This window comes from Fistularia commersonii, chromosome 21 (assembly GCF_037954325.1).
Source record: "Fistularia commersonii isolate RoL2024-O1a breed Wild chromosome 21, RoL_Fcom_v1.0, whole genome shotgun sequence".
NCBI classification, from domain to species: Eukaryota; Metazoa; Chordata; class Actinopteri; order Syngnathiformes; family Fistulariidae; genus Fistularia; species Fistularia commersonii.
In genome coordinates this window covers 5,799,568-5,815,111 of record NC_141304.1, presented here as the reverse complement: position 1 = coordinate 5,815,111, position 15,544 = coordinate 5,799,568, and the positions used below count along the sequence as shown (strand labels likewise).

General features: G+C 37.8%; 1 protein-coding gene across 12 annotated transcripts in view; it reads left to right on the top strand.

Annotated features, from left to right (window-relative positions):
• The window catches only part of itpr1b (inositol 1,4,5-trisphosphate receptor, type 1b), a 78,270-nt gene that overhangs the window by 22,579 nt on the left and 40,147 nt on the right, over nucleotides 1–15,544 (top strand). For 4 of the 12 annotated variants that reach the window (XR_015107769.1, XM_086168262.1, XM_086168261.1 and 1 more), the window contains exons 29-45: nucleotides 36–104; nucleotides 178–315; nucleotides 425–550; nucleotides 722–922; nucleotides 1,051–1,302; nucleotides 1,611–1,736; nucleotides 2,230–2,358; nucleotides 2,506–2,523; nucleotides 2,971–2,997; nucleotides 3,281–3,401; nucleotides 3,562–3,746; nucleotides 4,331–4,479; nucleotides 5,687–5,798; nucleotides 6,978–7,013; nucleotides 11,271–11,306; nucleotides 12,153–12,200; nucleotides 12,974–13,103. Coding sequence is in view for 11 of the 12 variants with exons in the window: in XM_086168262.1 (XP_086024388.1) it covers nucleotides 36–104; nucleotides 178–315; nucleotides 425–550; nucleotides 722–922; nucleotides 1,051–1,302; nucleotides 1,611–1,736; nucleotides 2,230–2,358; nucleotides 2,506–2,523; nucleotides 2,971–2,997; nucleotides 3,281–3,401; nucleotides 3,562–3,746; nucleotides 4,331–4,479; nucleotides 5,687–5,798; nucleotides 6,978–7,013; nucleotides 11,271–11,306; nucleotides 12,153–12,200; nucleotides 12,974–13,103 (1,903 nt within the window). In the remaining variant the exon portion in view is untranslated. The remainder of the gene's footprint in view (nucleotides 1–35; nucleotides 105–177; nucleotides 316–424; nucleotides 551–721; nucleotides 923–1,050; nucleotides 1,303–1,610; nucleotides 1,737–2,229; nucleotides 2,359–2,505; nucleotides 2,524–2,970; nucleotides 2,998–3,280; nucleotides 3,402–3,561; nucleotides 3,747–4,330; nucleotides 4,480–5,686; nucleotides 5,799–6,977; nucleotides 7,014–11,270; nucleotides 11,307–12,152; nucleotides 12,201–12,973; nucleotides 13,104–15,544) is intronic. The other 8 variants (XM_086168263.1, XM_086168272.1, XM_086168266.1 and 5 more) reach the window with 5 other exon arrangements.

Sequence of the window (15,544 nt, the reverse complement as noted above, 5' to 3'; positions counted from 1 at the left end):
ATATTAAATAAAAATGTTTCTTTTTTGATCTACAGGGGGAGTCATTTGGGTCAGGCAAAAATGCAGAAAGTACCAGCAGTTATAACTACAGGGTGGTAAAAGAGGTATGAGTTTTAATCTTAAATTGATTGTTGTAATGTTCCTGTAATTACATCTCCTCTTTTTTTTTGTATCCAGATCCTGCTGCGTCTCAGTAAACTTTGTGTTCAAGAGGGCAATTCAGGCAAGAAGAGTAAGAAACAGCAGCAGAGACTGCTGAGAAACATGGGGGCTCACAGTGTAGTGCTTGAACTTCTCCAAATTCCATATGAGAAGGTAGCATTTTTGTGATCTTTCATAGCTTAGCAAGCATTTTAGATGTATGAACAGTCTTAAGTGATATGTAGAAACAACAAGAGGTCAGATTATTTATTTTCTGGAATAGGGTGAAGATGTCCGAATGCAAGAGATCATGAAACTAGCACATGAGTTCCTGCAGAATTTCTGTGCAGGAAACCAGCAGAACCAGGCTCTTCTTCACAAACATATCAATCTATTCCTCAATCCAGGAGTGAGTACTATGCATTTCTCTTTATTGTGCTGAGGGACAGATTCCAGTTGCTGATGAATGAATTAAATAAAAATTTAACAAATATGTAAAATTTATAAATCATTCAAATAGATATACAATACTTTTCTTTTTTTTTTTATTGCTCTGTGTTTTTGTCTTCTGCTTTGTCAGATTCTAGAGGCAATCACAATGCAGCACATTTTTATGAACAACTTCCAGCTTTGCAGTGAGATCAATGAGCGAGTGGTTCAACACTTTGTTCACTGCACTGAGACTCATGGCCGACATGTTCAATATCTCAAGTTCCTTCAGACCATTGTGAAAGCTGAGAATAAGTTCATCAAGAAGTGTCAGGACATCGTCATGGCTGAGGTTAATTTCATGACTTACAAGTTTCATATAATGCCAAATTAGGTGTTGTGGAGAATGAACAAAGAAATTTGGATAGTAATTGATTTATATACATTTTCAATAACTGACAAATGCTTTGCACCTTTCAGCTCGTGAACTCGGGCGAGGATGTCTTGGTCTTCTACAATGATCGTGCATCCTTTCAAACGTTAGTCCAGATGATGCGTTCAGAGCGGGACCGCATGGATGAAAACAGCCAGCTAATGTACCACATCCACCTGGTTGAATTACTGGCTGTCTGCACTGAGGGCAAGAACGTCTACACTGAAATTAAGTGCAATTCCCTGTTGCCCCTGGATGACATTGTGCGGGTTGTCACCAACGAAGACTGTATTCCAGAAGTATGAATTAAGAGATTGATTTTGAATCCAAATGTGCATTATAGTACCATTTGCTATAAAATTTGTTTAAAAGGCTTTTGGATTAAAAAAGAAATGTTTAGCTGTGTGATTTACCTATATCGCAATAAGATGTGTAAAGAAAAAGGCAGTTCTTGGAATTATCATGCAATTAATTAGGTTTCATTTTTATCATCTATAATTTTATGGCCATAGGACCATAGGAAGAGAATTGTGTCGTATATGGAGAATGAAGATGTGTTGAAAGTTTAGAAAAGTCCTTTGCTGACTACTTATGTTGCATCTTGCAGGTGAAGATTGCATATATCAACTTCCTGAACCATTGCTATGTCGATACAGAGGTAGAAATGAAGGAGATTTATACATCCAATCATATGTGGAAACTGTTTGAGAATTTCTTGGTGGACATTTGTCGGGTAAGCAAGTGAGCACTTGTTGATAGCTCAGATCAATAGATGGGGAATCACATAAACTATTTTTATTATTCTATTTAATGTTTATTATCAGACACTCCTTTGCTTAAAATAAAACCTTTTTCATATTTTTTTTCTTATTATGCATTCTTGTTTTCAACATTAAAACATATACTTAACTTCTTAAGTGCCAGTTATACTTCCTTTAATACAGTAAATCTCAGTTGTTTTAGGCCTTTTTTTAATCTTAATTTAAGGACTTTTACTTTAAAATGTTTTTTCTGTCCCATTTTTTTCATTTGATGAATGTAAGGCCAGTGTTTTTCCACTCCTTGTTTTTCATAACCTGCTATTCCATTTTCAATATCCTGTTATTATTCTAACTGTTGTGATTATTTCAACAATAACAATATGCCATAACTGCAAATTGAGCATACATTGACCCATGTGCAAAATATATGATGGCGTGACTGTGATTCTCTCTGTCCATGCCAAGGTGTGCAACAACACCAGTGACAGGAAGCATGCTGATACCATGCTGGAGCGTTACGTAACTGAGACAGTCATGAGCATTGTCACATGTTTTTTCAGCTCTCCTTTCTCTGACCAAAGCACAAGCTTGCAGGTAAAATGCTCTAGAGTGTTAAGTGTTTGATTTGATATTTGAACCATAGACAGTATAGTCAAGTAATGGCATTTAGAACACAATGCATGGTTTTAAAAAAAGTGACCTTCCTCACATACAAAACCTGGCATTCTTTCCTCTGTATAGATGGCTCGTCATATGTATGTAAGTAATGTGCATTTTGTTTCCCAATATTTTCCGGTTCACACACCAAACGTTTACCATGTGTGTGGATTAGGATGTTCACTACTTCAAGGAGTACTGTCTCCAGTGTGTGGGTTTTCACATTTTCATAGCTTAGTCAGCACACAGACGCTGTTGTTCCCGGAATTGTGGGTGTATTGCACAAGGTTTTGCTGGGACGTAGTGCAATATGACCCTTGTTTCTAAAACATCCGGATAGCCCTTTGCTTTCACCCAAGATGACAATAGTTGTCCAAGTGTGTCGTATATTACCATTGTGGTTTGTTGTGAAACACAGTAACTTTTTTTTTTTTTTATAAACTCCAATAGATATATTCATTTTCTTTTGTGCAATCCCTTGCAAATTCTGAGGTCTTTTTGTTAATAAGGTAACTGATGACATCACAATGCCCCTCTCTCTCACAACAGGCCTCTATTTTTGGAAAGATAACAGAGGTATTTATTTCATCCTAAAGTTATGGCCTGCTGAATGATTATTCTTAATCAATGATGGGTAGATTCCAGTTGTGATCCACTTAACACCACTGTGGTGTGTAGAAAATAGGTGGCTGGCCCACTGGCTCCAGATCTAGGTAGCCTTCCCCCATAGACACATTTGTATCCCTATACTGCAAGGAACAGAGTAGTCACTTTATAAATTCTTATTCAGAATAGAATTTTCAGCTGTCATACATACGTTGAATATCATGTTGATATACTTTATTCCCCTGTTTTGCAGACACGTCAGCCAGTGTTTGTTCAACTGCTACAAGGTGTGTTCAGGGTATACCACTGTAACTGGCTTAACCCTGTTCAGAAGGCCTCAGTGGAGGCTTGCATTAAAGTGCTCTCAGATGTGGGTAAGAAATTCACTTAAGTCGACCAACAACCACTGGCTGTTTTAAATTTATAAAGATAATTTTGATGTTCAACACAAAACACGCAAAAGATTGCTATTTTGTGATACGATAACATTTTCTATTTCATTATCATGTCATATCTATATTCTCAACCACCCAGCAAAGAGTCGAGCCATTGCCATCCCTGTGGACCTCGACAGCCAAGTGAACAACTTGTTTGTCAAGTCTAATAATGTTGTCCAAAAAAGCATCCTCAACTGGAGACTATCCGCTAAAAACACTTCAAGACGAGACTCTGGCATTACAACCTCTAAAGACTATAGAAACATAATTGAAAGGCTTCAGGTAAGTCTAAAGGACTTGAATCTCCTTTGAATAAGAACTTTGATTTGTATTTTCATAATTTGATCCAATTAAAATTGAGTTGTCTGATTCAGTATTTTCAAACATTTCAGCCAACAATTCACCCAACAATGCCCTTTTGTGCCAATTTACTTGTGCCTGGATTTTTTCCTTTCAATCCATTGATTCATAATCAGCCAGTATAATGGAAGAGAGCAGGAAACAGTAAGGGCTCTCGTACATCATGAGTACTTTTAATACTGGTGATATGATAGTCTGGTCCTTTGTCGAAAAGAACGGAAAGTGGATTGAACACAGATGACTGAAAGTATCAATTTTGCCAAATTTAAGATAAATGCTCAACTCATCATTGGGCAAAGGGTGGAATATCCATTATGCCGAAAAATGTTTGCATATTCCCAACTGTGGATTTTTTTCTTTTATGAGAGAAGGCATCTATGGTTGGGGTGAATGCATCTTTGTCTTTTTATATTCTTTTTGAATTCTTTTTTAGTAAATAAATTACTCTTACCCTTACTGTCTCATGATTAACCTGAAGTACATTTTGCTTGTATGTCCCTGTGTAGGACATAGTGTCAGCGCTGGAGGACCGTCTACGACCACTTGTGCAAGCAGAGCTCTCTGTCCTTGTGGATGTGCTTCATCGTCCAGAGCTTCTTTTTCCTGAGAACACAGATGCTCGCAAGAAATGTGAGAGTGGAGGTTTCATTTCTAAGTAAGTCTAAATCTTCATTGGGCTAATTTTCATTGTCTCCCTAAGAATCAGAAACCCAAAGAGGAATAGATGCTAATATTAAATCTTCATAAATAATTCTAAATAAAGTGTTCATAGCTCAATGAAAAAAAAAGTTGTGAAGATGTATAAACATCCATCCAGCTGTGCATTATCTACCGCTTATCCTACACTTAGGGTCACAGGGGATGCTGGAACCTATCCCTGCTGCCATCGGGCAAGAGGTGGGGTACGGTCTGGACTGGTCGCCAGTCAATCACAAGGCTACGGAGACAAACCACTAATACTCTTTCATTCATACATAAGGGCAATTCTCCAAATTTTTTCCAATTTATCTTTTGCATGTTTTTGGACCGTTGGATGAAACCGGAGATCCCGAAAGAAACCCATACAGTCACAGGGAGAACATGCATATCCACCCTGAAAGGTCCCCTGTCAGAATCAAACCGAGGTCCTTTGTGCTGTGAGGCAGTAGCGCTGAACATTGTGCCAGCTCACTAAAAATTATTCAAAATAGGCTCGTAGCCAATGTTACAACTCACTTGATATAAAGTCAAAACGAATAAAAAAAAAAAAAATTAGTAACTTTTGAAGTCTTATTGATTAACTAGATTTTCCTTCAAGAGTTTTGTATAACTTAAAATGCACAAGCGCATTGGTTTGAGCACAAAGGGTTACTAAGACCGCTCGTGTTACGTTTTGTCTGAGTACAGCTCAGCTTGGATTAAAGGCAATCTGGTGGAGTATGAGATGTCGTAGACAGAGGGATTAAGCAGCTGTCTTCTAGTGTGGGCTATTGCAGAAATTCTCGTATACTCAGCGGGTTCCCTTTTGAGCCATTACATATTGCTTTTTGATTAGAATGTTGTCGACCTAAGAGCATATTTATTTATGTTGGCACGTTGTTAAAAATAACTTTGTTTGGTAACGACCCTTCTATGCATTCTCAATATATGAAAACTTTTGTTTCTGCTAATGGTTTGATTTTAGAAGAGAGTGTCAACAAGGCTACACACTGATGTTTGGATCATTTGTCCTTAAATACTGAATATGTACCAGCAACAGCTTCAATAATCTATTTTTTGTTCTGGCAATAAATAAGTGTTGTTTATTTTGTTCTGTGGAATAATGGATTTGCTTCACAGTTTCCATCAATCTGGACTTCTGTGTATTTTCTTTGTCTGACCAGATTAATTAAACACACCAAGCAGTTGCTGGAGGAGAATGAGGAGCGTCTCTGTATCAAAGTGCTACAGACATTGAGGGAGATGATGACAAAAGACCGGGGCTACGGGGAGAAGGTATGCATTTCCTCTGTCCTGCTCAGTGGTCCTGCATCCAGTGTATCAGAAATTAGGCTGTTAATGTGCTTGCCAATTATATACAATGGTAAGCTATCTATGATTGCCTCTGGAACCTCTTCTATCATGTCTATGTCTGTCTATTATGCACACACAAGCAGACATTTATTTAGAAACAGGTTCTCTAATTGCTTTCTTTCCAATACGCCCCATCAATCTCAATAAAGCTCTAAATATTCACATTATTAACACTATTAACAGCATGCATGCCTGAACTTAATTCAAGCATTTTACACACCATTCATGGCTACTAATTACATCTATTACTAATCCACAGTTAAATGCCTTGATGCTTTCAGCTTGTTGTCTTAGTAAAGTCTTAAAAAAATTCAGCCCACAGTAAAATGCATATTTTAATTTATAGGAGACTCATAGTTCTCAAATTGGATGAACCTCAAGCCATTATGATCAGTTATCAACTTATAAAAATCAGTTTTAAAAATTGTAGCACTTTCTTTTTCTGAAGTCAGTTTTGTTTTTGTTTTTCTACTTTGAAGTCTTACATATTCATGTCTGCATGCAGAAAACAAAAAAGTGTTGTCACTGATATAATTTTGCCTTCAACTTAACAAACACTGTTGTCGTGAATTTGTCCAAAATCCCAGGGCTTTCTTGCATAAGTGTTGCAATTACAAAAGTGGTACCTGTCCTTGTACTGACATAACCCAATCCTTACTGAGGATTGTCTGTGGATCTCTCTATTTGTAAAATGTGCCATATGAATTGTATCCCCCCAGCATTTCCTCGTCAGCAAAAACAATAATTCCGTCATGTTGACTAGAGAACCACTGCTTATTTACACAAAATAGCAGGATTTACTTTAAAGATTACAGTTTGCTTTCATTGTGTGACTTTTCAAATGGCCACGAACAATCAAACAACAAATTTTGTCTTTTATTGAAGCAGCAGATTAAAAATATTTGAAATGACAAACAAAACCATTGGTCCTGGATCAGTGTGTAACTTGTTGCTGCTGAAACTTGTCAATTCCTCCTGTGAAGTTACGTGTGTGTGCACTCGTTCATATGTGCATGTGTTTGCAATTATCAATATTCGATCGAGCTTTAACTCAGTAGGATAGCTGTACTAACTCTAACCACTATACTTTTTCTCTTCCAGCTGATTGCCTTTGATGATGAAATGGATGTAGCTGAGGTTGATCATTTTACTTATTTCTTTTGTGATGTATATTCCATTTATCAGCATATGATAGGTATATGTGCTTTCTAGCATCCCATTTTCATTTGTGGTACATGTCAGTAGTTTAATCCAGCCCATCTTGTTGCGTACCTGCAAGAGTTCCCTCTAATTCCCTGGAGAGCTGTAGAACGATGCTAATCTGTAATCTTCATACTTTCCATTCTGTTTTGTGTTTTTTTCCACTTTATGTATTGTGGTATAGTGTAGTCTTTAGGTCACTATGTGATAGATTTAAGTTAGCGAATTAGCTGACTACTGCTTGGGTGTGGATGAATTCACCTTCCCGTCTGATACAATGAGGAATTATGTCACATATAATATAATTACAATTCAACTTTGACCGAGCATTTCTCTAGTATTGCTTTTGAGTTGCAACTGCATTTTAGGGTTTCTGCTATGGCGCTCATTTTACTTCAAATTAGAAATTACAAAGTTTCTCAGAATTCCTTCATTTAAATATGAAAACTGACAGGATTTTTAAAGTGTCATAGACTGCATTCATTTTTGATTGGACAGATAGTTGTTTACTGCATACAGATATGGACACAACCGTTGTATCCACCACTTTCAAGCATATGTACACAGTATGTTAATTGTGTGACTGTAGGTATAACGTTAATCATACATTTAGGTATATTTTTAATGCTTTGAGACCATGCTTGGGGATTTTTTTCGCAGCAGCAGCAAAACATACAAGGACAAGACCAGCTAAAAATACACGTAAACATCAATAAAATAAATAAACTCTGAAGCGTAAGAGTATAAAGTATAATCTTTAAAAAAAAGTCTCATATTTACTAATATACAGGAATAGATAATAAGCAAAGTGGCAAAGTGAAGTAGCGCAGTAACTGATTAGAGTGAGTCATCATATAGGGTTATGGGATGAGGTAGGAAAGATTTCCTGTATCATTTCATTTGACAGCGGAGCTGTAACAGTCTGCTGGAGAAGCTGCTCCGTTGTCTATCCAGTGTGAGGTAGAGGTGGCGGTCAGTTGTCCATGATGGATGACAGTTTTCTTAATTGTCCTCCTTTCCATCACGGTCTCAAAGTTCTCCATCCTGAGACCAATCACAGAGCCAGCTCTCCTAATCACCCTGTCTAGTCTGTGGGAGTCTGGCTCCAATGCTGCTCCCTCAACACGCAGCTGCAAAAAAGATGGCACTGGAGACAATAGACTGATAAAAGATCTCTAACATCTTGCTGCATACATTAAATGATCTGAGTTTCCTGAGGAAGTACAGTACAATGGAGCATTTTAATTGTTTTAATGTAATGAGGCACTGCAATAAGACTAAAACTTGGTTATTGGTTGGAATGGTTAAATCACATCACATTTCCTCAGTTTGCCAATTGTTCACTTTTGTGCAGTACTGTTAATACTATGGTTTTGAGAGAAGATATATGAAGTTAGTTTTTTCTTTTATGTACTTTGCCATGATTGTAGGAGTGTGAGTATGTATACATACAGGTAACAAGGAAATCCACACCTAACTGATTCATGTACAGTAACAGCTTCCAGCCTGTACATGTCAGTGATGCACATTGAAAAAATAAGTCTGTGATCATGACCTGTGGCCTTTAGTAAGTGGATAAAACAAGTTTCTCCTTACTGGAAATTATTATGAGTGTGTTGAAGGGATTATGGGTGTGACTGCGTGGGAAGCATATCCGACATTACATACTTCACATCACGAGTATCATAGAACATGTTAAACTGTTTGAATGATTTAATTTTATTTGTTTTATTTGTTTTGTGCTTATTTAATCAATAGTAAAGTATGGAAATGTATTATTTTTTTGTGATGATATACATCATTTTGTGTGTGTGTGTGTGCGTGTGCGTGAACTTGTAAAAGTTCATATAATTTGAGCAGACAATCAAGGGGTATTATGCGTATACGGGAAGTAAATAATGATGCTAGTTAGAGAAATAGAGACGTTTTCCAAAGGGGTCTGTCCATTAGGAATTAAAAGGCCCTCATAATCACTTTTTAAATTTCCCTTGAACCCTTACGTTGCATGCTACTTAAGCTTTGGAGTTCCCCAGCTTCTACAAAAACAAGATTGTTTTCGGAGACAGCCACTTATTGTTTCAACAACTCCACCCATATGCAGCATCTCAAGAATGTACAATAAACTCCATCATCACTATGGCACATGTCACCCTTATCACAATCTTGTGCACGCATGCACGCACTCACTCACTCACACTCACACACACACACACACACACACACACACAAATACATATAGTGGTCTTACTGACAGTGAGCAGCATGCGGTTTGACACCTTTCAACTACATGACATGTTTAGCCTAATTCTGTGCACTGTCCTATCACAACAGGGCCCAACTTAACTGAGATCTCAGCAGCCATCAATCATATCTATCTATCTGTCTATCTGTCTATCTGTCTGTCTATATGTCTATATATAGATATATCTATATATAGGTATATATATGTGTGTATGTATGTATAAATCTAGGGATATTGATAGAGGGATCATACAAAAGTGACTCTTCGCCTATCAGATGTCTCATTGTTCCTGAAATAACAACATGATCTAATGTGCCTCGGGACAAATCAAGACTGGGCAAGCTTGCCACCTGAAAAAATGCAGTTCATTTGTTTGTGTTAGCCACATGTGCCGGTGTTCTCTTTGATTGTGGTGATATTAGTCTAAAGGGGTCAGATGAGGTTGACGTTTCTGTCTTATTCGGGTGATGTAATACCATGCAGAGAGAAAGGGCCCTTGTATATATACCGAGTAAGGGTTTTATGTAAGGTGCTGTTTCAGTGCCAAATGCGATATCGCTGCGTAGCTTGTGAAACAGTTGGAGACATTTTCCTCATTATTGTAATGTTCTGACCACATGCTGGCTTGTTGTCTTAATAATATTGGTATTTTAAAGCTAAGTTTTTAAGACTTACTTTCTGCTCCTCTGGTGCCTCAGTGTATTAGCAGCATAACTTTGAACACTATCCAGGCTAACCAACATTAGATATCCTCTCGCTTGTCCTTATTTGTCCTGGCTGTTATTGTGGGTGAAATCAGGATACTCCAGGTTGTGGTTTTGTTTTTCACTCAACAGGGGGAGTTGCAGGCATCCTCAACTGTTCTCGGCACTGTCCCACTTTCCTTAACTAAATTCTTCACGATTCTTGGGCTCCAGCCAGCTCCCAGGCAGCAGTTACATAAGAGCCAACAATTTTCTTTCCTTTTTTTTGTCTTTCCTGGAATTTTAATGTCTTCACTCATGTATGACCTTTGGTGGTAATTGGCAATGAAAGCGCAGCAGTAATGTCTGGATGACAGTAGTTGTGATTAAGCTGTCACAATTTGGTAATCAAACAAAATGTCTAGAAGAGGTCACCCAAGGCAAGTGTCTGTATGTCTTTGTAGATTTGGATTTGTTTGTTATTCTAAGGAGAGGGACGGTTTGACTTCTGGCAGCTCACGGAGAAGATGCATTCTCAGGAGAGCAATATTTTGTCTGTCCATACAATAAATCGGGCTGTTGAACCTAATCCATGTCCATAACCATATCTACAGATATTCAAAATGCTGTGCTACCAATAAGGTGTCTGACTATTGTCTGTCAAGCTAAAACATTTATAGCTAACAGAAACTATATTCCTCTGTGTAGTGCCCCCACACTGAAATTGTGTTGTAAATAAAAATATTTCCAGTGCAACCTCGACAATAACCAATATGCCAATGGCCTCAAAGGTATCTAGTAGACAGTTTTTTGGGAAGTCCGATAGGAACAACTGATTCAATGTAGCCTTGTGGCCAATAATTTATAGTTTTATGGAGACAAAGTTTTTTTTTCTGTAACATTTTCTGCTACTGCTGCTTTCTTGCTCCAATAGAATCATACTGCTTGTCATTCATTCTGCACCAAAAATCTCACGCTGTGAAAATATAAGGCAAAACACATGCATGGAACAAAAATAATATCCTAAATTCTTGAACTAACCCTGCATCACCAGAATCACATAGCAATATGTTTCCACTCTGTCCTCTTCAGGCTCCTCTAGTCATGTGCATTGTATTATTTATGCGACTAGCTATTTTGGTGTGCAATAGAAAATATGATGCATAGACAGAAAGAGCAACCCTGTACCTACCAGAAAAAATAAAACGACACATCTAATCTTACATCTTCTAACTTTGACTAACAACATACTTTTTATTTTCTAATCAGCTGGCACCTCCACCTGAGCCTGAAGTCCCTGCTGAGGTGTGTCTAAGACTTAGTATGGCCTGTTGCCCTCAATATGGGTCTTTTTGTATTTTATTCGTTCGTGTTTAAGGTCAGATCATTTCCTGAATGAATGCTCTCCTGTATAGAATATTAACAATACTTTACACGAGCCCTTATTGCCGTACTGTCTTCCAGTAGTCTGCTTATACATCATTCTGTCTTTGGCTATATCCATATTACCACCTACCTTGTCTTTCTTTGAGTCAACTACCCTGACCTATGTTAGTGTAGTAGGCGTGACAGTCGTACATGTTGACTCATCCTTTTCCTTCAGTCTCTTGCTTTCTGTCCTTTGACCTCATCACAGAGTAACTATGAACAGAATACAATCAAAATACAATGCCCAATGTAGTAAGTGTTAAGGGGTAAATCTTTTTATAATAACCACTGTTTGATTAAATAGGATATATGGCTTCTGTGCATTAATTTTCTTAAAAGCAAGTGTCACCGTTTGGTATAGGAAAAAAAAAGTGAAATTAAATGGGGTTTTTTTTAGATTTCCTTTTTGTTTTTTTTTTCCCAATGAAAATATGCCTCAGTCATTTTGTACAAGAACGAATTAAGAAAATAACTTTGCTCTTTTATCGTTGCTAATTGGTATTTAGTGTTTTTATACGTACTGTATACCTGTCCTTCCCTGCATGCATGAGTGCATGAACCTTGTCCCTGACACAACCACTTCCCCATTAACTGCATGATCTAATTTCTTCTGCATTTCCTGCATGTAATTAAAGAAACTAATTTGCACTAAATTAACATCCTTTTTTTTTGATTTCCCAAACTATTTTATTTCTTTTTCGCTTACTCACCTCACCTTATAAGGAGCTTGATCCCAACCAGCCTCAGAAGCAACTGGAGGATCAGCAGAGGGTAGGTACAGACTTTGGTTTGCTGTGGCCTATTCAGGGCTTCCATCTAGCTGCTGGACATCTAACAGGTTGCTCTCACAGTTACATTGCCTCCACAGCATGGTGCTCATGCGTTCCCCGTCAGGTCCATTATAATTAGAGGAAGTAAGTGTTTTGTTAATTATATCCCCTCTGAAGTTTGTACAGGTTTTGCCATGATGGACTATGTAAATGGATTCTGCACAAATTTGCTGCAAAATGTTATTGGGCACTTTCTTGCCCATTGTCATCACATATTCAACACAGTGACTAAACTTACAGGTGTAAAACAAGTGCTTTTGTATTGTGTTATTTTTGGACAACTTAATCCATAAGCATTTCCTTTTGAAATTAGGCTTTTTTTATGAGTACAGGGATATACTTCAATACAAATATAATGAATAATCAATGTTTCTTATTACCTTAACTGGGTTTAATCATAATCGTTCTTGATTTAGTAAAGATAATGTTTTATTTATAGTCAAGTAGATGCACTGGATCAGTCAGGAAATTGTTTTTTTTTTTGGCCTTAAATGAAACTAGTCACTCACCTCAATCACCTTGACTAAAGGGTGGAAAAGAAGATCACTGCACTTAACAAATAGTCTTAAAATATAGTATGATTACAAATCTTTAAAGTATAATGTTGATAATAATGATTTTCATGTTGAATTCAAAATGCAATTCATGCTTACACAATTTAGATTTTTTTTTTCCTGTGTCTGAGACATGCTGACATGCCTTTGTTATTGTCAGGGAGAAGCTCTGCGCCAGATCTTGGTCAATCGATACTATGGAAATGTCAAACCTGGGCCGAGGAGAGATAGCCACACTACCTTCAGCAATGGTCCACTGAGTCCAGGGGCACAAGGAAAATCACCGTCAGGTATGTGGGTTAGAGTTAGGGTTAGTTGCAGGGTTAGTGCGTTACAGTAGCTCTAACTGCCACTTAATTGATAAAACAAATTCAAATCAACAAAGCTGGCAAATGTTCAACCGTTCAATACCAAAATACACTGTATGTTCAAAAGTATTTGTTCACTTGACTTGTATATGAACTTAAGTGACATCCCATTCCTAATCCATAGGGTTCAATATTATGTTGGCCTATCCTTTGCAGTTATAACAGCTTCAATTCTTTTGGGAAGGCTGTCCTCAAGGTTCAGGTGTGTGTTTATGGGAATTTTTGACAATTTTTACACAAGCGCATTTGTGAGGCCCCATAGAACACCTTTGTGTTGTAAGGTCAGGATTCTGTGCAGGCCAGTCAAGTTCATCCACAGCAGACTCTGTCATCCATGTTTTTATGGACCTTGCTTTGTGCACTGGTGCAGTGTCATGTTGGAAAATGAAGGGGCCAGTTCCAAACTTTTCCCACAAAGATGGGAGCACGGAATTGTCCAAAATGCCTCGGTACACTGAAGCTTTCAGAGTTCCTTTCGCTGGAACTAAGGGGCCAAGCCCAGCTCCCGACAACAACCCCACACCATAATCCCTCCCTCCACCAAACTTCACACCTGGCACAATGCAGTCAGACAAGTCTCCACTGCTCTATAGTCCAGTGGCGACGTGCTTCACATTACTGCATCCGATGCTTTGTGTTGTACTCGGTGTACTCGCAGCTGCTCAGCCATGGAAACCTATTCTATGAAGCTCTCCCCGAACTGTTCTTGAGCTAATCTAAAGGCCACATGAAGTTTGGAAGTCTGTAGTGATTGACTCTGCAGAAAGTTGGCGACCTCTTCACACTATGCGCCTCAGCATTCGCTGATCCCACTCCGTCAGTTTAAGTGGCCTACTATTTCATGGCTGAGTTGCTGTCGCTCCCAAACACTTCCATGTTCTTACAATACAGCTGACTGGAGTATTTAGGCGTAAGGAAATTTCATGACTGGATTTGTTGCACAAGTGGCATCCTAGCACAGTTCCTCGCTGCAATTCACTGAGCACCTGAGAGGAACCCCTTCCTTCATGAATGGTTGTCTGCATGTCTAGGTACATGCCTAGATTTCATACACCTGTGGCCATGGAATTGATTGGAGCACCTGATTTGGATTAATTGGATGGGTGAGCTAATACTTTTGGGCATATAGTGTAGTTTCTGAAGGATTTTTCAATCATTTTATGATGCATCACTCTTCTTACATAGCTGTATAGAAATTGCATTAATACAAGGTGAATAAAATGTGTCAGGTTTTGAATCCTATAAAACAAGGTTTCACAATTCCTATAAAATTAGGTAATTGTTGTTTTGCCTTAAACATAGACAAATCGAATTTAGGCACAGAAATCATAGTTATACTTGTTTATTTAAAAAAAGCCTCTGCAAGCTTTAACACCTGTGCAATATTACAAAAAAGTGTATGCAAAAATAAAATAAAATGTACACGATACTTCATAAACTCATTGTTCACAGTAGCACATTTATAGAAATGTGAAAACATAACTGTATTTTTTGATATTGCTGCCAAAAGTAGCATGATATGCCTTATATCGATCAGCTGTCTCTTCTTGCCCACCAGGAAATCAATAAAATCAAAGCCAAAGTCAACTTTATTGTCCACTCTGCCATATATTTCACACATAGAGGACTGAAATAGCGTTTCTCTCAGACCCACGGTGCAAATGTTAGAATTTCTTTAGTGCACAAAATTCATTAAGGCAAATGGAAGATTTATTTTTTCCCCCAAATAATCCAATTTTTGTGTTTGTTAAATGTAATCTGATAAAGCTGTTAGATTATGTGAAATCATACATTCACAAATTTAATTGAAGATTCTCAGTCATCCACAACATGGTACTGACTGATCAGTCTTACTGTGGCAAATAGACTAACTTGATTTTATTGTTTTGACCCCCGAAAGACTTTTTTTAGAGTTGTCCAATTTGTTGGTGATGTTTGGAAAATACTTGCAAAACCTTTGTATACAGTAAAACAAAAAACTTAAGCTTGATTCACCATTATTGTCTTGTACTCCCGTAGGGCTGTGGGCCTTAATTTTCCTAACAAGCACACTGGCTCTCTCCTCTGCATAATGTGGCCGTGTTGTTGCTATGCAACCAGACAACCAGGCTCTGTCTAGAATGGGAAGTGTTGTTAATTCAGTTGCTCGTCCAGCCAGCGATAGCTCTGATGGGTGCTGTTATCCCACCAGTGCTCCCTTAAACTGGCTTTGGTCGCCGACAGCAGGAGTAGATTATACATGTATATCTTATGCGCATAAAGACTCAAATTAATCAAAATAGTTTTTTGCCTTCTTAAAGCAACATTTGTAGACTATTTTGTGAATGCATCATATTCTGTTGTGACATACGTTAAGCTTTATA